A 20,595-nucleotide genomic window follows, 5' to 3' on the forward strand; every position below is an offset into this window, starting at 1 on the left:
TTTGTCAGATCGTTGGTTTGGTGCTCTCAGTGTTGTCCTTCGTATGCCTGTCCATTTGCTATTCCGGTTCGTGTTCGGTGTCCGTCTCGTCTGGATATTCACCTGCACAGGATTAACTCCTTCTGTTTCTGAACTATTTTGTGTTGTTCTCACCGCTCATTAAAAGGAGTCACTTGCATTCTTGCTTCCGCCTTTTGATTGTCACAGAACAACAATAAACGGGACATGAAGGAAACAGCGAATTCATGAATCGTGACAATCCTGTTTGAGCACTGGTTATCCAGATTTGGTGATCCTGAAAAGTTCCTATCCGGATCAGATTGATCCAATCCGATGTTGCTTCGAAAAACTGGCTCAAAATTAAGATGGATTACGTGATCACGGATCGCAAAAAAAAGGATTACTAAATCTGGATCAATTTTATCCGGATTAAACCTTTTGAAAAACCGGGCCCTGCTGAATATCGCAAAGTCACTTATCTGATGTGTCTGAAGAGGATCGTAGACAAACTGGTGAGGATAATCCGGGTAAATAGATCAAGAGTTATCTCCAAATTCGTAGTATAATTCCTCTAGTAATTCCAGAACAGATCGTAGAAAAGCCAGTAACACAGAGAAGTAGCTTTAACTGCAGCTGAACGAGAGGAAGTCCGCGGTACCTCACAACAAGGCTAGACGCCAACAGAGTGCGCAAGTGAGGTTTAAATGCCAGTCTTAACAAGATGATAAATTGCTGGTGGGAGTGGTTAGAACACGGGTGATTGACAGACAGTGAGCCCGGTGCGCTCGTAACAGGTTTATTTATGTTGCAATTTTGAATTGTAGTACAAGAAATGTTATAATACTCTTCTGAATTTCAGGTTGATCCCACAATGTACAAATATCTCATTGGCATTGTGAATGACCATCACCACTGGACAGTTTTGGTAAATGCAAAACATTTGACTATGTAAATAAGACACTTGCAAGATTTCGTAGTACAATACAGTTATTGAATTATTAATAAGATTGTATAACCTTTTATAGTGACTTTTCTAAAACCGTGTGATGTACATTGAATTTACTTAATTAATGGAAATAGTTAATTTAACGTAATGTAAAGAGTAATGAGTTAAGTATACAGGTTAATTCCTTATCTCATAAATATTTCTACACTTAAAAACTTAAAAGATTATGCTGTCATTCCAAAGGAGGGCTTTGTTCCTTGATCCCATGGGAGACATATCTTCAAATCTGAAAAGGTACCAGGATGTAACAAAGTACCTGAAGTTGTTCAACTACAAAATGTGCTTTTAATGTGCTACATTAAAGTAAAATCAGTTGAGTCTCATTGTCAGAATAATTATGATTTTTATGTGTTAAGGGCTTTTTTTTCGACACAAGGGATGCAATGTGTCAAGGTGGTCTTGCTGTACGCTGCCTCACCCAAAGCAAAAAGATGGCACATCATGTGGTGTCTTTGCTTTGAAAGTAAGTGATGTAAAATAGCTTTTTTATGCTATCCTCCTAAACTGACAATGTCCTCAAGCATGATTCTGGAAAAGACCATGAAGACAAATGATGTGTATATGGTCAGTTGATGTGTAATTTATGTTTGATTTCTCTTTTCAGCTTGATTGCTTCTTTTATTACTTTGTTCATTTTCGGTTCTTTCAAGAATTGAGGAAAGAAATAGCTGTCACTCTTCTACAAAAGGTTTGTTTAGAAAACATAACATGCACATTTTTATTTTAAAGGAATGCCAAATTTATTTTAAAATGCATTGTGTACATTTATTGAATTAGATCATTTGTGTTACCATTCTACTTACAGTTTTTGTTTTATATAACCTGATACAGCTGTGCCATGCCTGTGGAGATTATAACTGGTTAAGTTACAAACTGTTCATTGTTTATCTTTAGGGCTCAATTACTGAAGGTGTGGAGGGCTCTTATTTTTTTTATTATAAATTATTATTATCAGTATTATTATTACGGTTTATTATTATTATTTATCACAATTTTGGGTGCTCATCAAGCTGGACAACTTTCAACAGGATTCATGTGGCTGGCATCAAATTTGGGCAACAATATGCCAAGACATTGTAGATGCAAAAACTTTGATATATTGAAAGGTGTTGTGATGGCGAAGAAATATACCTTAATGGCATCAATATGACATGTATGGTGGGTCGAGGCCATAGTGCCTCCAGATCATGAGACACTTCATATAGACTTTGAAAAAAACAAACCCTCTTATATATGTGTGTGTGTGTATATGTGTGTATATATATATACTTCTGTGAACGCTATTGCATCATCCCATACATTGCCACCCACTGGCCAGCCATTGTAAAAGTTTTTCACAAAATTTTCTCAAATCCAAGATGTCCAACAGAGTGCCAAAAATGCATGCTAGTGCAGGGATATCTTGCCATTCCTTCTATAGAAGTAGACCCTTGCAGGTAAATAAAATTTGGTAACATCAAGTAACTACTAAGGAGTAATACAATTGTACAATATTTGAAGTATTGCATTTATTTTGGGAGGAAATTACAATTAATAATATGTCCACTAAATTGGACAACATGCATTGCTGGCTATATGTCAACTACAATAAATGTTATTACTGTGACTTTGTTGTTGAAAATACTTAATCTTTAGAATGTAACTTGCAGTTTATGTGACAAAAACAAAAACTTGTGCAGATTAGTTTCATTATGTGAGTAACAGTTAGTGTCTTTATATTTTGTAGATCTCAAGTGCAGTTCGAGATAGAAAGGCCTACTACAAGAGAATGGAGCAATTACCATCAGAGTCAAATGAGGATGATGCTAGTGGCAGTGATGAGAAATGGTTGCCAGAAAAAGGATTAGGAAATGCTAGCAGTAGTGATAGTGGAGGTGCTGATGCAGAGTTGAGGATGCAGAATGTGTTTGCATTGCATTGAACAGTATAACAAGATGTTAAAATATGTGACACATTAGTTTTAACAGCGTAATATATCATTTTGTTCGTAGGTTTGCTAAGTCCATTATTCTTCAGTTTCTTATTTCTTCACAATCCAAATGCATGCTGTCCACCTGAGTGGACATAAAAAAAAAACTCTTTGAAAAATGTGTTTAAAAATAAGTTTTTTTTTTAGATCTGCCTAAAGAGGATTAAAAACAATTCGGGGAAAATCCTGACTAAGGTTGTCATAATTCATGCATGAAAGGGTTAAAGTGGGCTAAAGCGCTGAGCTGGTAATCAGAAGGTCACTTGTTCGATCCCCACAGCCACCACCATTGTGTCCTTGAGCAAGGACACTGGAAGGTGCCCGACTGGAAGGCCTTTACTGGACAGTACGCTGTCAAAGCCAAAGCTTCGGATTTAGACCAATTGACCTTGTATCCTGAGAACTTGGAAAAGGAATTAATAATTCTTTGGAGGCAAGGCATAGATCTAGTGGAGTCGGAGACAAATAATAAAATATCATCTGCATAAAGCAGAAGCTTATGTGCCACACCTCCCGCAATCACCCCTTGAAAATCATCAATGGTTCCAGGGCAAGACAGAACCATAATGGGGAAAGAGGGCAATCCTGCCGGGTGCCCCTATCAGAGTAAAATTATCTGAAATTAGTCAATTTGTTAGTACTGCTGCTACAGGGTGTCTATAAAGTAACTTAATCCAGCCAATAAAAGTACTCCCGAACCCATACAGTTCCAAAATCTTAAAAAGATAATCCCATTCTATTATACCAAATGCCTTTTCGGCATCAAGTGAGATGACAGTGACCGGAGATTGATCACTATTAACCACATGATATTGATGACATGCCTAATGTTATCAGAAGAGCTACAGCCTCGAATAAACCCCACCTGATCTATATGTATAAGAGATGTCATAACTTTACTTAATCGGTTAACCAAAATTTTTGACACAATTTTTCCATCTAACTGGATCAGGGAAATTGGATGATAACTTTTACACTCGCTTGGATCTTTGTCTTTTTTAAGAATCAGACTGATCCGGATTTGTGTCATGGTTAGCTGAACCTTTCCGTTCTTTAATGATTCCGTATAAACTTCTAACAAAAGTGGAGCCAGTTATGTAGCATAAGATTTGAAAAACTCAGTAGCTCCACAAAGTTTGTAATATCTTCATCAGTAGACAAAGATGTGGAACTATAGAGATCAAAATAAAATTCTGTAAAAGCATTATTAATATCAATGGCTGAGGTAAAAATTTCACCACCAGCAGATTTTACTGAGGGAATGGTAGAAAAAGACTCTCTGTACTTATATATCTAGCCAAAAGTGTTCCTGCTTTGTTCCATGACTCAAAGTATGACTGTCTTGCCCTCAATAGCCAAAACTCCACTTTATGTGACAAAATAGTATTATATCTACAGTATATTTCAATTGGGTCAATTCTTTGAGGCCATCAGATGACATACTGCGCTTCAGCTCTTCCTCTGCACTTTTAATATTTTCTTTCAACTCCAAAAGTTCTCATGCTTTGGATTTTTTGATGAATGAGGCATACTGTATGATCCGACCCCTAAGAACCGTCTTAAGTGCCTCCCAAGCAATGCCCATAGAAGATGCTGAGGACCAGTTAGTCTCCATATAAACATTGATTTAAGACTTTAACATTTGTTGGAAATCAGGATTTTGCAAAAGGGATACATTAAGGCGCCAACTATATGATTTCTTTTTCTCCATATGTGGCAACACCTCTAAACACACCAAGGCATGATCTGAGACTAACATCTTTCCAATTGAGCAATCAACAACAGATGAAAAGAGGGACTTGTGTAAATGACATAAAAAAGAAAAAAGAAATAAACGGAAAGTAGTGGTTTCTTGTTAATTTAATACCCTTGTTTTTTCTGTAAATTAAACGTATATCTATTTATTTATTAAGTTACATGGTACATTGTTCAAACACTGGATGCTATTTGTAAATTAAGATATTTGTACATATTTAGTTTCTTCTGTTGTGTATGTATTGGGAATGCTTGGGCAGAAAATACCTTCAGTGTTATTGGCTAAACTTCATTGTATTTTTCTCTCTCTGTCTTCTATATATTTATCTGTGTTATCTGTGTGTTTATTATTCATATTTATTATGTTATTTTTTGGGATTATGTTATTTGTTTAGCTATTGTAAATAAAACAAATGTCTACATGTTGAAAAGTATTTTGTTCTCCTGAAAGTGGAATAATGTTCAATGTTTGGGCAGAAAATATCTTCTGAATAATATAAGCATTTAAGTCAGTATATTCAAAAGTGTTAGGGGACACAGAGTGCTTCTTATGTCAATGCACTCTACCTATTTTTATGACTTTTTGAGCATCCATGCAGAATAATGAGGGAGGTAGAATCCATACAGAGATGTAAAAATTGCCCTGCCTAGATAATACTCTCCTGAATAAGATAAGTGTTTAAGTTAATAAAATCAAATATGTTATGGGACATACAGTGCTTCTTGGGTCAATTGACCATACCTATGTTTATGACTTTTGAGGCATCCATACAGAATACAGACGGGGCTTAATGTTTTTTTTTTGTAGTTGGTTTTTTTTCAACTGTCAAATTTATTTTCTAATTCTGCATGTGTAATGTTCTCTTTTCCTTTTGTTGTGTTTCTATGTCTTTCTGCTCCAATAATTTAAAGCAATGCCATTATCATTTGGGCTGACATGGGATGTGTGCGTGCACTTACTGTGTGCTAAAACGTTTTCAAAATAACCATAAGAAAAACTGTTTAAGTAAAATAGAATATGTTATGGGGCAAAAAGTTTGGCTTGTGTCAGTACACTAAACATTTATTTTCATTCTGCAGAATGATGGAGGCAGAAATCAGGCAGGTGGGTAACAATGACCCTGCCCATTTAATGCCCCCTTGAATATATATATAATATGTCTTAATATTCACTATATATGCATCCATGTGTGTTTACATTGTTTTTGTTATTCATTTGTGTAGATTTCTCTTATTAATGTGTTAAAAACGTTTTCCTTCAATGCTGAAAGGTGCAGTGGAAATAAAGCTAGGCTCTATTATTTATTTCCACCAAGAGGCAATTACAGAACTTTACTACATACTATATTTAAAATTTTAACAAGTGTTTTAGATATAATAGCCGTAAAATTATTCAATTATCATGTTAATTAAATACACGTATGTGTTCATTTGGACAACATCGTAACATTACGAGAGTTGAATGTTTCAGGCTGACAAACTAATTTTCTTTTGTAAAGCATGTGACACCTTAGTGTAAAATCTACCTCTAGGCTAGTGAAATAACTTTCATATCAACAAAAGAGACCTAGAATCGACTTGATACAGGAATTGTGTAGAAAAACACAGATAACCGTTTCAATAAGGGACGAACGGAAATTACGTTTAAAATCCATTGAACTAAATGTCTGAGTCTGTGCTGCCATCTACTGGAAAATGTATAACTTGTCATCATCGGATGGGTTGGGTGAAGACGAAATTCCCACGTTTGTACTGCCATCTAGTGGAAACACGGGTTACTGCGCTCGTGCACGCTAAAGGGAGTGGATTTTTCAGACGGGCAGTCGGAATTAGGCACAACACCTGTTTTGCGACAAGGCCATAGACAACTAGGATGGCATGAGGGGGGAGTAAATTATGAGATAATTGATTTTTGGGCAAACTATCCCTTTAAGTTTAGGAGTAATGACTCCTTAAAAGTGTAACAAGCGTGGAAGGTTTCCTGGCAGACTCAGTATAGACAACTTCTGTATTCTGGCTCATTCACATGACTGGTATAATAAAACATTTTCAGACTGTTGACGCGTTTCCGCCTTATTTAGCAGCGTAAATCTCGCAATCTTTATATATATATATATATATATATATATATATATATATATATATATATATATATATACATTTTTAAATATTGAGTGTACATGCATAACATTATTCTTTGTGTTATATTAGCCTACCCTGGAATTAGTAAAACAAACAAAAAAAAGAATTACCATAGCTGAGAGGGGGTTTCTATTACAGCTGCTCAGAGAGTGACAGTACATTTGGCATCTTCTCCCATTTTACTATATTCATCCACCACTCTCTCCATATTTTTTTTTTAATTATTATTCTGTTAAGTCATTCAAACGTAAGAGTGGATTTTTTTCTTTTGGTTTTGGAGCAAATAGAGAAGTGAAATGACTGTTTCCTGCGATCTCCCATTCACCGCTGTCGAAGTTTACTCTTCAAACATTTACTTTCGAGTCCCAAATCCCAGTGTGAAAAATGTCTATATTCATTATGTATACTTTCTAATACTATTCATACTATACACTACTATGTAGGCCTATACTGCCCATCGGATGCTATTCTTCCATTATCATTAATCTCTTAAATTATCTATTTTATGTATTTGGGTTTTTATTTAAAGCCTGAATATTGATGAATATTCAGAAATGACAATAAACTCGATTTAGCAACAAACATTTCTGGGATTATTTATTATTTGTATTACTTGTTTATTGGTCTACGACAAATGACACCAGTCAAACCCTTGTGAGTGACAGCGATGTTAGCCAATCATTGAAAAAGGAGGCGGCGAAGGGTTTTTCAAACCTCAGGAAATGGGAAGGCTAAGAAAACTTCCATACGAAAACCTACCGGCAGTTGACAGTCGGATACTTGTTCTTCCTCCATATTTTCCTCCGCCTTTCTACGATACAACACACAACTTTTGCCCCAGTTAAATGTGTCATTGTCTATCCTCTCATATTCAGTTGGAAATCTAGATAATATAAGAACGCGAGCGAGGATTCTGTTAGTTTGAACATCAGTCTCTGCTCGTGGTGGGACTGTATTTCACGATGTCGGATGTAACGCTACAGGTAAGGAAAATAATCATTTCAAACCGTGGTTACATTTTAACTCGTCAGGGAGAGTACTGAAAAACAGAGAAGTACTGTTTGAAGAAGTACGTGCTGTTGGCCATTGCTTGACAAAGCAGCCGGGCTATGTTAACTTTCAAACACGTTTTCATTTCACTTGATTAGTGGATAAACTAGTACCGATTAAAAGATATCTAATAAACAGAATAATCCAACAAAACATGATGTGATCAATGGCACGATACATGCCTAATGTTTGCTTGATACTGGTACCACTAATAGTGTTGTGGGTCCTGCCTAAAAAACTAAATATTAGTCTTAAGATTTTCAGGTTGAACGGGTTTGACAGGGCTTGCCTTTCTCTTGTCGTTCACCACAGATGCTTAAATGATGCTTTGGGGGAATCCAAACTTTAGACGTTTTGTACCATAATATTTAAGGTAGATTAATTTGATATTCGGTATTCGGCTTGGTTGAAAGGATCATGATATAGCAGTGGTTTATTACAGTTTCTTTATTTTTATATGTGTCTGGCTGTTTGTTGTATCATGGTGTAACAAGAATGGAAAAATATGTAAAAACTCTGCCCTCTATGTGTCATAGAGTGAAAACTAATCTCTGAAATATGAATGCTTTTACAGAAATGAGTCTGTCAACACTTCTCTGCTAAATGAAGTAGAAATTATTGTCATGTCATTTATCAACGTTCAACAACTGTCACAGAAAGCAACCAACTGTCAGTGTCATTAAACTGTTTAACCTCTATTTTCTGAGTCATCTGGATCAGCATTTATGGTGGAACCAACTGCTCCAGTTGCTATGCACATTTCAGATCATATCATTGGCTTGCTCATTGTAAGTCTAGTTTAGAACTATGCAAATATTATCATGTTCACACTGCTTTGCCTAATGGATTATTGGGTTATGATTAAATTATTTATTTATATACTTAACTTTTTATTAACAGTGGCTCAGATGCTTGCCTTAGTTGAACTAATGAACCAATGTCAAAATGTTGTGAAATAGACCTGTTGATTTGTTTTTCCAACATTGTTGCTCTTGCTCATTGTCCTTGCACTTAAACACCATAGAAAAGCTGTCTTCGGGGTCTGGCCAAAGGCGACCTCATGGACCCTGAGTACCAGCAGCGTGTAGAGGATGCAATTGCACTTCTCCGGCAGGAGATCCAGCGGGAACTGAAAATCAAAGAGGCAGCTGAGCGGCTGCGACGGGCGGTGACCAACCGTAAGAGTGCGGCCGAAGTCGATGGTCAGCTTCGAGCCTCCAGCCGCAAGCTGGAGCAGCTCCACTGGGAACTCCAGGAAATGAACGCCCGTGCTATGTCCACACAGAAAGAAACTGTGACAGGTGAGAGCGGGAGGATGTGGTGATGCTTTGATTTGACATGGTGTGCTCAAAACCTCGGTTAAAGGAGATTTTTTAAATGAAAATGTTTTTATATGCATGCTTGGTGTCTTTATATAGTACAGAATTTAATTCACTTTGATTATTGGCTGTTTTGTTCTGTAATAAATCTGTGACAACCTCCTCTCTTGCATTCTCAGATGATGCTACCTCTCCAGACCCATGTCACTGGGAAGAGACCACATCACCCCTGGCCAGCCATGTCCATACCTTGAAGAAACAGCTTACCATGGAGCTCAAAGTGAAACAAGGGGCTGAAAACATCATCCAGACTTATACCAACAGTTCTGTCAAGGTGAGGTGCTCCTCTACAGTCCCTATTGTATAATGTCTTTGTGCAATTTACAGGGATGTGATTTTTTCAGATTAATGTGGAATTGTGGTTATTCAGACATAAAAATGTGGCCCATATGAATTGTGTAAATCTGTTAAAAAATTTTTAGAGGGAGAGTGGGGGGTGTTTTTATATCTAGGGGTGGATTGATACCACTTTTTCACGTCCGATACCGATTCCGATACCACAAACCGAGTATCTACCGATATCGATACAATACCATCTTTTAATCCCTCTTAAACAATTAAGCTGTTAATAACACATTTGTCAGGAGAATGCACTATGCTTAACCTATCCATCTAAAAATCATCATGATCAAACAGTGCAACAAACGTTCTACTCCCCTAAAGGAAGAAATAAAGTAGCCCACAACATGACTCCGTTGTGCAATACTGCCGCTTCATTTTTATTTACATTTTCCAAACAGAACTTGTTGCAGCATTTTTAATTAGTCAGCACAATTCAAACATTCAAAATCAAATTTAAAGTGCAAATTTAAAGAATTATAATTCCAGTCAAATACTGGATGTAACTCAACGTAGTCATACCTCTATTGTAAACCATAACTTAAATAAAAAAAATAAAAACATAAATAATAATAGTATCTCCATTATAAAATGTACAGTAGAACACAGTACAATATTTGAACTGTATAAAACAGTATAAAATTCCAGTATGAAAAGATTCTTGCAATGTAAACAAAAGTGTTTCCACGAAAGTGTTTAGCATGCAGCACTGCTTTTTGCAAATTAAAGCTTGAGTCTATCCACTGTGGAGTCTGGCTTAGTAATGACATAGGACACACGTCTGAGCTCCAGATGTCAGTTGTGAAGCTAATCATGGCAACACTCTTTAAACATTTCTAAATTAATTCACACACTTGCTTGTACTTATTTGGGACAGCCGTGTCGGAGATGAAATGCCGGTTTGGCATCATGTAGTGAGGCTCCAAATTATGCGTCAAACTCATATTCTCAACAACAGAAAGGGGTTGGTCATCCAGCACAATAAAGTCAGTCACTTTCTCCGTTATCAACTTTGCTTTGTTGCTGTTTGGGGGGAGTTTTTCATGCTTCTGAATTGTTTCCAGCAATGTTTGTTGCTGCGGCACACTTTTCTTCTTGGCACTTGTTGCCTGGGTAAATTCAGTATACTCCTTTCCGTGATGCTTTTGCAAGTGTTTAATCAAGTTCGTTATGTTGAAGTTTCTCTATCGAAACTCTTGCATTGCATAAATTGCACCCTGCTTTTTTTTTTTCTTCATTGAGCTTAAAACAGCTGACATGATGATAGTGCTGACAGGTCTCACCTATCTATCACTCAAGTTCTAGCTACTGTTCACGTGACGCCATTGTTGCCAAGTCTGAGTTTTTCCTCCTCCTGAAACACGATTGTGCTAATTTTGAGCAGCAAATGCGCAGGATTTTGTTGTGAAAACCTGGCAACCCTGCATGACGTATGCTGCTCATCTGTCTTCACGGCATGTTGCTCAGGTGTTAAGCGACAGTTTAGGACTAAGTCCGTGATCGTATCGTATCGGATCGGAATATACTCCCCCCACTCCTACAATATCCGATTCAGTGATTTTGGCCAGTATCGGAATAATACCGATACTGAATATCGGATCGGCGCACCAATATATATCTCATTGAATTGTAATATCTTCTCAAGAATGCCCTGTCCTGTGCATTCTTGATAAGCACTTTTCATCCAAACAAGTGCATTCAACATTCCCTTGGATGGTGCCACAGCTGCTTCTAAGTCATGCATTATATAGTTGAGAATCCCGAGTCAGAGGCTACTGATTTTCACCATCAGGATTTTATTCATGTTTATTTGAATTAATCCCAGGAAATGGAAGCTTAGAAATGGTTGGATAAAAAATGTCTGCGTACCATTGTCAACGTTGCTGACATGTTAAAAGCAGCTAATATATAGATTGTAAAGGGGCAGTTATAGCATTACTGACGTGATATTTGCAATGAAAATGTGAAATTTAATTTAACTTATAAAGTACTCATTGCCAGTAAATTGAGCCATTTGTATGCATGATCATAAACCCCTGCAGATTGATTCCAAACATCAGAAATTGTTCAGTCTTGACACATGACCCCCCCCCACCCCACATGTTGTGTTTTTGTGAACACAACACGGCTTTCTGGCGGACTGATAAAACGTCTTGTGTGCATCAAGTTGCTGAAGTTCCATCGAACCAGAGTTGATTGAGAAGGCTTTTTCCAGTTTTGTATGCTATACACATCAGATGCTGTGGGTCCGAGACTAAGGAGAATCTTGTTCATGTCCAGCATGTGCAGAATTGGACATTAACTTAAATCAGTTTGGGTTGCTGTCAAAGACTATAAAGGATGATAACACACACAGAGAATGGCCCAAGTCCCCTCCCCCTCAGGTCCCCATGACATTTGTGCAACTCCCCTCCTTTAAAACCCTTTTAGAGTGGCAGTACAATGACCTCTAGGTAGCTTATTAGCGCTTATTCTCATAGCTTATGTGGTTCTATCAGACAGTGCTCTGATAATTCTGCTGTCTGCCTGAGAACACAGTGTGCTGGCTTCTCTGTGATTTATGCCTGTGCTGGATTCAGACAGCTTGAGTACTGTGCCCCGATCTCACACACACACACACACACACACACACACACACACACACACACACACACACGCATGCATGCATGCACTTGCAGACAAATGCACTCAAGTATCACCCCTTTTGAGTGTGTGGTTTGAAGAGGAAATGCTTTGTACTGATTCGGATTCTCCTGTCCTGGGCCTGGTGACAGCAGCAGCCCATGTGACTTTGCTCCGACCAATGCTGAAGTATTCGGGTTTGGGCCAGCAAGGCAGCAGCAGAGACATAGAAGTAGCTAACTCCTGTGGAAGGAGATCTATAAACACAGAGAGAGAGAGGGAGAATGAACAAATGTGAGAAGGAGAGGGGAGTAGCGAACGAGTAAGTGGGATGCAAGGACAGTACAACAGTAAGAAGGAAGATTGGGATGGCTTCTCAGTGGCTGATGCTTGATCAGCAATGTGTGAAGTGCAGTGTCGGAAAACAAATCAGCATGAACAGGTCTGAGGACAGAGAGAATAACACATCAGGAGGGGATGTCTGATGGGGTAAAAAAAAAAGAACAAGGCGATGTCATATAGCTATCTGAAAGTTCATTAAACATGACAGATGACCTCTTAAGCTGCATCGAGAAGGGGAGAGCACTATGGACGGTATGGTTTCCTGTTCCCTTTACCTTCCAAGTGGCTCTTATCTGCAGATTACATGTTTGCTGTATTGTTTGCTCTTGGAGTTTTAAAGTCTCTTTGAGGGCACGTGTTCGGTTGTCACAATCATTTAGTGTCTCTTTCAGTTGCATAATGTTAGCTACTGTGCTTCAAGTTATACCTGCTCTTGTGCTACTCTGATTCTAATGTTATGACTCATTTAGTTCCAGGGTGGAAGTTGATGTTGTTTGTGTTAGTATATTTGGTTGTGGTGTATTCCTGTCTGGTTTTCCTGATTAGTAGAGAATAGTTTAATGAACACTGCTGTGCTATTGACCTGTTGGTCTTCATGGGATTTCCTCTTATTTGGAGAATTTTGCTTACGCTAGTGTTGAAAATTTTTCTCTCAGTGTCCCTGACTCCCTATATCTTTCTCTCCCCTGGCTATGTCTTCGCTCTTTAATCTCCTAATGGCACCTTCTCAGTATCACTCCATCATCTTCGTTTTCTCTCCCCAGGATCGGAAGATGTTGTCCACCGCCCAGCAGATGCTGCAGGATAGCAGGACGAAAATCGAGCTGCTCCGCATGCAGATCGTCAAAGTCACCCAGGCCAGAGAGGGAGAGCGAGAGACCACACAGCCAGAGAGTATGCAAAAATCTTTAGCTTCTTTGAGGAAGAAGAACATGTAGGATACCTTGATAACTGTTGATTTCTATAGTTCAGAACTTTGGCAGTCTTCGCACATTCCACCTTTAAAAATATAGTGGGGGTGAACTTCTTTGAGTACCATAGCATGAATAGCATATTTCAGGAATAACTGTCATTCTTATCGCGTCTGCTCTAATAAGATCCATTTGCTGCGCAGTTGGTATTGGTAGATTTAAAATTTTCACGAATCGCAAATGACAGTTTTTAATTTCCAAAGTGCAACCATTGAGGCCAAAAATTATCTAACGATGATCTTGCATGATCAAGATCACCATTGAAGATCTAACGCAGGGGTGCCCAATACGTTGATCGCGATCTACCAGTCGATCGCAAATGCAATGCTGGTAGATCGCACAAAATGTAAATGTACTTTCGTTAAATTTTTATAAAAATAAATATAATGTCTTTCCTCCTTTTCGTTTCTGTCTGACTTGCACTTGACGAGTAAATATTGACCAGGCGAGGTTTTGTTTATTCAGTTGCCATGGCAACTAGGTTTGCGCATACGCTCCAAGGACTTCTGAGAACAGAGCGCGAAATTGCGATGCTACTGCCCGGATTAGGCAAAACTGTCTGATTCCATTCAGTGCAAATCATCAGAATAAGGTAAATGCCCTGGCTATTGTAATCTATTGTGCTGTAGGTGTTAAGGGTTTAGTTTTAAAACTGAATGATATCAACATTGAACATTATTATATATTTTTTTATTAATTAGAAGATGAATTCCATGTAGGGATACATGCAGTAGTCCCAACAAGCATTTTCTTATTTTAAATGAAACTGTGTTTTTTTTAGTTGGTAGGTCTTATTGAGTTGGTCCATTTAAAAGTAGATCATCACACAAAAAAGTGTGGGCACCCCTGATCTAACGGGATGAATGGTCCCCTGTCTAGCCACCTAAGGGCTTACTGAACAGAGTAACTTGGTCAATTTAAATCAGCTGTTAATAAGTTTGAATATTGAATATGCCATATTATTTACTGTACGTGGACTAATAATTTAAGCAGTAGTTTAGCAATTATTAAATGTATTCTATACTATAGATATCAATTTAAAATATTTTTTATTTGCCTTACCTTAACAAACATTGTTCCAATATAAAATACAATAAAATGCTTAAAAGATGCTTAAAAGAAACTGGAGCGCAGCTCATATCCACCATTGTAATCTGCTACTCCGAAGAACCACACGGTTGCTTAATTTGTGACGTCACGGTATTTTAATATTTTAATCGACATTAATATTTGTGATTACAATATCAAGAGCAATAATCGACAATTACGATTTTTGCTATAATCGTGCAGCCCATCTACTTAGTTTGTGTTGATGCTAATGTCAGTTTTTTTGCAGGTCGCCCCTCTGAGACAATTAGTCCCCTTGAGCTGCGTATGGAGGAGCTCAGGCACCATCTGAGGATCGAAGCAGCTGTAGCAGAAGGTGCCAAAAACGTGGTCAAGCAGCTGGGTGTACACAAAGTGCAGGACAGACGTGCTTTAGCTGAGGTAAGTGCTCCCATCTGTCTAATGACAGACAAGCATGAAACACATTGAGATGCAAGAGTGGTTTGGGACCTATTCAGAGTTTTAAAGCGTCAGGGAACTATAGGGTGCTCCATGGTAATTTGTGAATGATTCCCAATTAGTTAAATATAAATCAAATTAGATTAAGGTGCTCTTGAAGCAGCTATTGACCCATCTCTTTCTATTACTCCCAACAGTCACCTTCTTATAGCAAACATGTATTATGAGAAATGCTGTGTTCTGTTATGTCAAATGGGAATTGTCCTGAATAAACTCACTCCACAATGGAACTGTAAAGGGATTAGCTGCTTTATTTAATTATGCTTGTATGTATATTTATGCAGGTTATATATAAGTTGAATAGAATTTTTACTTTGTTAAAAGAAATCAAGACTTTCAAGGGGTTATTTTAATTATTGTATTTTTTTCCCTGAGGTTCACCTTTTATGTCAGTCAAGCATTCTTGACTTGGTTAATGACCATTTTTTGCTATAAATTCTCCTGCTCAGTCAATCTCCACTTTAACTTTCACATTCATCTTCTTGTGTTTTTGGTGATTCACATTCTTCTTGCATACACCCTCTACTGGGCTGGGAGTAGAATTTCGAACAAAAATGTAATTACATTTTTATCTGTTTCTCACCCACACCTATTATAACACTTCTGAAGATATGGATTTAACCACTGGAGTCTTATGGATTACTTTTACAGGGTTCCCACTCATCCTGAAAAACCTGGAATTTTGCAATTCAGTTTAGTAGCCATGGAAAATTAGAAAAATACCTAAATGTCCTGGAAAATATTTTTGAATAATAAAACATTTTGACAATGTTGTTAGCTATGTTTTTGTTACATGTACAAAAACATGATAATGATCGGGACTCGGAATATGAGTCAAATATGTATTCGAATTGTTTTTTTCACTTATTTATTTATTTTTTAAAGCTTCACAGATATTACATGTATACATCACTTGTATAAAAAGAGTAAAATCAATAAATTAACAATGCACAATAAGTAAATAAAATTAGAGATAAACAAACAAAAAAAGGAAATGAAAAATGAACAAAAAAATACATCTTCAGGAGTCAGGGAAGATCTCATCATAACAAGTAAGATAGGCTATAATTTTTTTATTGCAAATGTATCGCATTTGCTCTGCAAATTTAGGTTGTATTTTTATGTCATTTCTGTTTAACAAGAATAAGAGAATTAGCAGTGTTTTCCAGAGATCTATTTTTGTTTGCAAAATAACAAATGTCTTTTGATATAAAAAGCATAAATAAAATTAAAATGTGGAGAAACAACAAAGGAAACTTAAATCATGCCAAAATGCAGATATAATATCTCGAAAGAAGAACATATGAGCAAGACGTTCACTTTTGTTTTCACACAAGGTACACAAGTTATTCACATCTGAGTATTTTGACAAAGGTTTGTTACAAGGCTAAATCTTGTGCAAGATTTTAAAATGCACTTCTTTGACCTTATTAGACATACAATATTTATAAGGTAACAAACCAAAACCAATGTAAGTTGCTAATGAAGGAGTTTGAGTCAAATTTTCCTCTTGGGGAAATAGAAACTCGAGTGTGTAATACCTGACGAATGAATTTTTTATTACTGGTTTTACTCAGTAAAGAAACTCCTAAACAGATTTGGGGGAGCTGTTTTTTCCCCCTTCATAACTTTTCATCAAATGCTTTACAACCAACAGAATAGCCTTAATAACATAATTATATTCTTTAAAGACAATAGGAAGCTTTTATATCTTCATAATTTCTGCCTATAATAACAGATCACCATTGCTGCTGAAAAAATCTATAACAAAAATTATACTCATTTTTCTCCATAAATGGTTTGTTATATCTTAATATTTTTTAAATATTTTAATATTCTTAATATTATAAAAAACAAATATTTGAATCATAACAAAGCTATTATTCCAGAGGATAGTTTTATGCGGGGAGAAATTGTGACTGTCAACTTCCATGCTTGTAGTGTTTGCTGGTGAAACTGGGCCCATTTAATAGGTAATTTACCAGTTGTATAGTTACACTAATCAGAAAGGAGTAATGGGAATAAAGTACCACAAGGATTCACTACAGAGCAGGCATCTTTTCAACCAATTCACTTTAAATATGTTATTAATATCATCAGATTTTAGTATTTCGAGCCCACCATGACACTTTTTAATTTGCCAACCAAAAAAATGTCAGCTTCTTCAGAATTGAAAAAAATGTTCTACCGTGTCAAAGGCTTTGTAAAAATCAATAAATACAATTACTGCATCAGACTTAATTTCCTCCATATAGTCTGTAAATCCAGATAAAGTCGAATATTACAGCTTGCGTGTCGCCCTTTCATAAAGCCCATTTGTGTTTTATTTCTGACTTGATGTAAATAATGTTTTTATCTCTTGGAATACTCTGTAGCACTCAGCTCGTAATCTAAATACAGAAGACTGATAGTACACCAGTTATCAATTAGTGAAATATCTTTGTCTGGTTTAGGAATGAGAGAAATCAGTCCTTGTTTCATGGTAGAGGTCATATCACCACTTTCCAAGCATTCCTGTAGCATTACAAAAAAAGGTTGCTCTATGACTTCCCAAAACTGTATAAATTAATAATTCTGTAAAGGAGATTTGACTTTTTTCATTGATTTTACTCGCAATGGTTTGCTTGTAATTTGGGGCACTATAATTTTTAATAAAAATTGGTAACAAATTCTTCTATTTCATGATACATGATTATTAATCTGCAAAAAATGTTTTTCCTTTTAAAATAAATTTTTTCTATAGAGAAGAAGTAACTTTTGCCTTCCTCAATCCATTTAGCTCTTGAAATTATGAAGACTCCTTTAACGATTCCAGTGTATAATTGGTCTAATTCTAATTGCATAGCCTTTAATTGGATGATTTATGCTTCTGATCTTTTGTTAATTAGATTGCCTATCATACACTGTAGTGACGTTTCTTTATTAATTATTTTATGTTTTAGTTCTTTAGATCTTGTAATCTTTAAAGATCTGACTTAAAATTTTAAATATTCACAATTATTGCTGTGTGAGGCAGATTTACTTTTTAAATAAATATTTGATTAGATAATAACTTAACATGGTCAATAAATAAAAGTATATTTTAATAAAGTATTATTAAGTTTACAGTAGTAGGATATTAAAAAAAAGATTGATTCTCAATTTACTAGTTTGTGCCTTTATTGCTCGAAGTTGTATTCCTTTTAACTCTGGATGGAAGTAGCACCATACATCAGTAATTTGGAGGTGAGCACAAAAGTTGGCTATAATGGAGTTATTTTGGCCATACTTTGGGGGAAATCTATCAGTCAAATATATTATTATATTTGACTGGTATTATATATTATATTTACTTTTTAAATCTTCATTTCTCTTAGATAATAAATTGAAAAGAGATTTATTAGCGGCTGTTGAGTTGTGGCCGTATACAGTGCAAATAATGAATATAACATTATCTAGTTTAGTAACAAGAACAACTCCTCTTCCTTCTGTAGAAGTTGTAGATTCTATTACATTACCTTTAAACTTGTTAAAGTGAGAACGGCAGCAGAGTGATTGGATCTGTGACTAAAATATGCATTGTCACACCATTGAGATTACCAAAACTTTATAATTCTCACAAGAGTGTGTCTCCTGTAGTAGAACTAAGTCAGCATTACTTCTTTTGCAGTACAAAAATGAAGGTTTCCTTTTAGTAAGATCTCTAAAGCTACAAGTGTTTAAAGAAATAATAAACTTAAAATCATGCATTAAAAGGTGTAAAAAAAAATAGAATGAGAAAAGGGATATACAAATAGAGAACAGATAAAGAAGAGCTTAGAAGCTCAACACTTAATGATTAAACCACCTAGAACAGAGAGGTATTTAAGGCTAACAAAAATGAGCTAGTTATCAAATACGTGAGCATATGGACATGGATAGTAGACATGTTCTTTTGTCCTCTAGATGAGAACATTAACTCTTCAGACTGTCATTCCACAATAACATATTATGGAAGATCCAGAGAAAAGAAAAGAAAAAAAAAAAACATTAGTTATGTCAGGAAGAATCATCAGTTTTTATTTAACTTCGTGTGAAGTTTGATTCTTTGTCCTCCAACAAAAGCGAAAGGGCCCTTCCAAGCATTTTTGAATTTGTATTTTTGCCATTAGAACTTTTGAGAGTTTACACTATCCTGAATGTATCCAATGTTTGAATAAAAAAATATTGACATATTGCAATTGTTTGTGCACATAGTTGACTTATTACAAGTAAAAATTTGTTAAAAATGAAAAATCCAAAACAGATGAAAATAAATCAGAACAAAATGCATTTCTTGTATGTCAGAGTGATCACCTCCATAATCCAATGTGATGATCTCTGCTTGGCATAGCAAACAAATGGCTGATCTGTCTAGGATCAATGGTAGCATCCACATAACACCTCAATACTCGCACAGGACACCCCCATCCATCGGCGATATCAGATCCTTCCGGAGTGAAGTTACCATGGTCTGCCCACCAATAGTCTCAGAAGTATGGGAAACCAAGGCCTGGCTAGCCATCAGGGTGCTTACAAGAAGCACCCTGTGGTTGCGTAGGGAGATCCTGTGTTATGTCTCCCACAACAGGGGAATAGGAGGAAATGCATAAAGTAGGCAGTTCGGCCATTGATGAGACTGCGCATCCTCCCCTAACAGACTGGATGTCTCTGTCCTCGGAAACTACAAGCGACAATGGGTGGTCACCTCTGATGCGAAAAGATCAATTTCTGCTTCGCCAAACTGATGCCATATGCGCTGCACTACATCTGGGTGAAGCCTCCATTGTTCGGATGCAGAAGATCCCTCAAGAGAGCATCTGCTACCTGATTGCTCGACCCCGGAAGGTAAACCGCCCTCAGTGATGCTAGTCTGGGAAGAGACCAGGTGAGAATCTTGTGAGTGAGATGGAAGGACTTGAGTAACTTCGTGCCACCCTGATTGTTCAGGTGGAATACCGTCGAGGTGTTATTAGAAGAAATATTGCAGGGCTAGGACAACCACACGTAACTCCAGGAGGTTGATGTAGTCCGTGGACTCATCTGGAGACCAAGGGCAACAGACACCCATGTGATTCCATGTTGCACCCCACCCCCAAAGGGATGTATCGGCTGTGACCACTACCTAATGAGAATGAATGATCCCTAGGGGTACACCTGTCATTAAAAACTCCCAGCGATTCCATTGTGTCAATGCATGAAATCAACGGTGGGAAAAAACAATCAACTGATGACTATATCTGATGCAGTTCAACCGCAAACTGTTGTTCCACCTCTGAAGAGGTGGAGCAAGCTCAGTGGAGTCACAGAAGTGGCGGTAGTCAGCATCCCCATAAGCTGAATTAACACACTGTATGGCAACATCGTTCCCAGCTGGAAATGAGCAAGGAGCTGCAGAATATTGCCTGAGCATGTGACAGAGTGGCAGACAATCCACGATAGTCCAGACTGCACCGG

General features: G+C 36.8%; 1 protein-coding gene and 1 long non-coding RNA gene across 3 annotated transcripts in view; both read left to right on the plus strand.

The window, feature by feature from the left end:
• Positions 1 to 1,386: 1,386 nt before the first annotated feature.
• On the plus strand, positions 1,387 to 2,048 carry LOC127620567 (uncharacterized). The gene is made up of 3 exons (XR_007967753.1): positions 1,387 to 1,469; positions 1,611 to 1,694; positions 1,901 to 2,048. It is a non-coding gene; the product is annotated as an uncharacterized LOC127620567 (long non-coding RNA).
• A 5,579-nt stretch (positions 2,049 to 7,627) lies between these two features.
• The window catches only part of LOC127627362 (serine/threonine-protein kinase N2-like), a 34,830-nt gene continuing 21,862 nt past the window's right edge, over positions 7,628 to 20,595 (plus strand). Inside the window, exons 1-5 of one of the 2 annotated variants that reach the window (XM_052103704.1) lie at positions 7,628 to 7,855; positions 8,947 to 9,223; positions 9,421 to 9,575; positions 13,369 to 13,498; positions 14,912 to 15,063. In XM_052103704.1, the coding sequence (XP_051959664.1) occupies positions 7,835 to 7,855; positions 8,947 to 9,223; positions 9,421 to 9,575; positions 13,369 to 13,498; positions 14,912 to 15,063 (735 nt within the window). In that variant the 5' untranslated portion in view covers positions 7,628 to 7,834. Of the gene's footprint in view, positions 7,856 to 8,946; positions 9,224 to 9,420; positions 9,576 to 12,448; positions 12,857 to 13,368; positions 13,499 to 14,911; positions 15,064 to 20,595 lie in introns of those variants that run through there. The other variant, XM_052103710.1, reaches the window with a different exon arrangement.

The sequence above is a fragment of the Xyrauchen texanus genome, chromosome 3 (assembly GCF_025860055.1).
Source record: "Xyrauchen texanus isolate HMW12.3.18 chromosome 3, RBS_HiC_50CHRs, whole genome shotgun sequence".
In the NCBI taxonomy this organism is placed as follows: Eukaryota; Metazoa; Chordata; class Actinopteri; order Cypriniformes; family Catostomidae; genus Xyrauchen; species Xyrauchen texanus.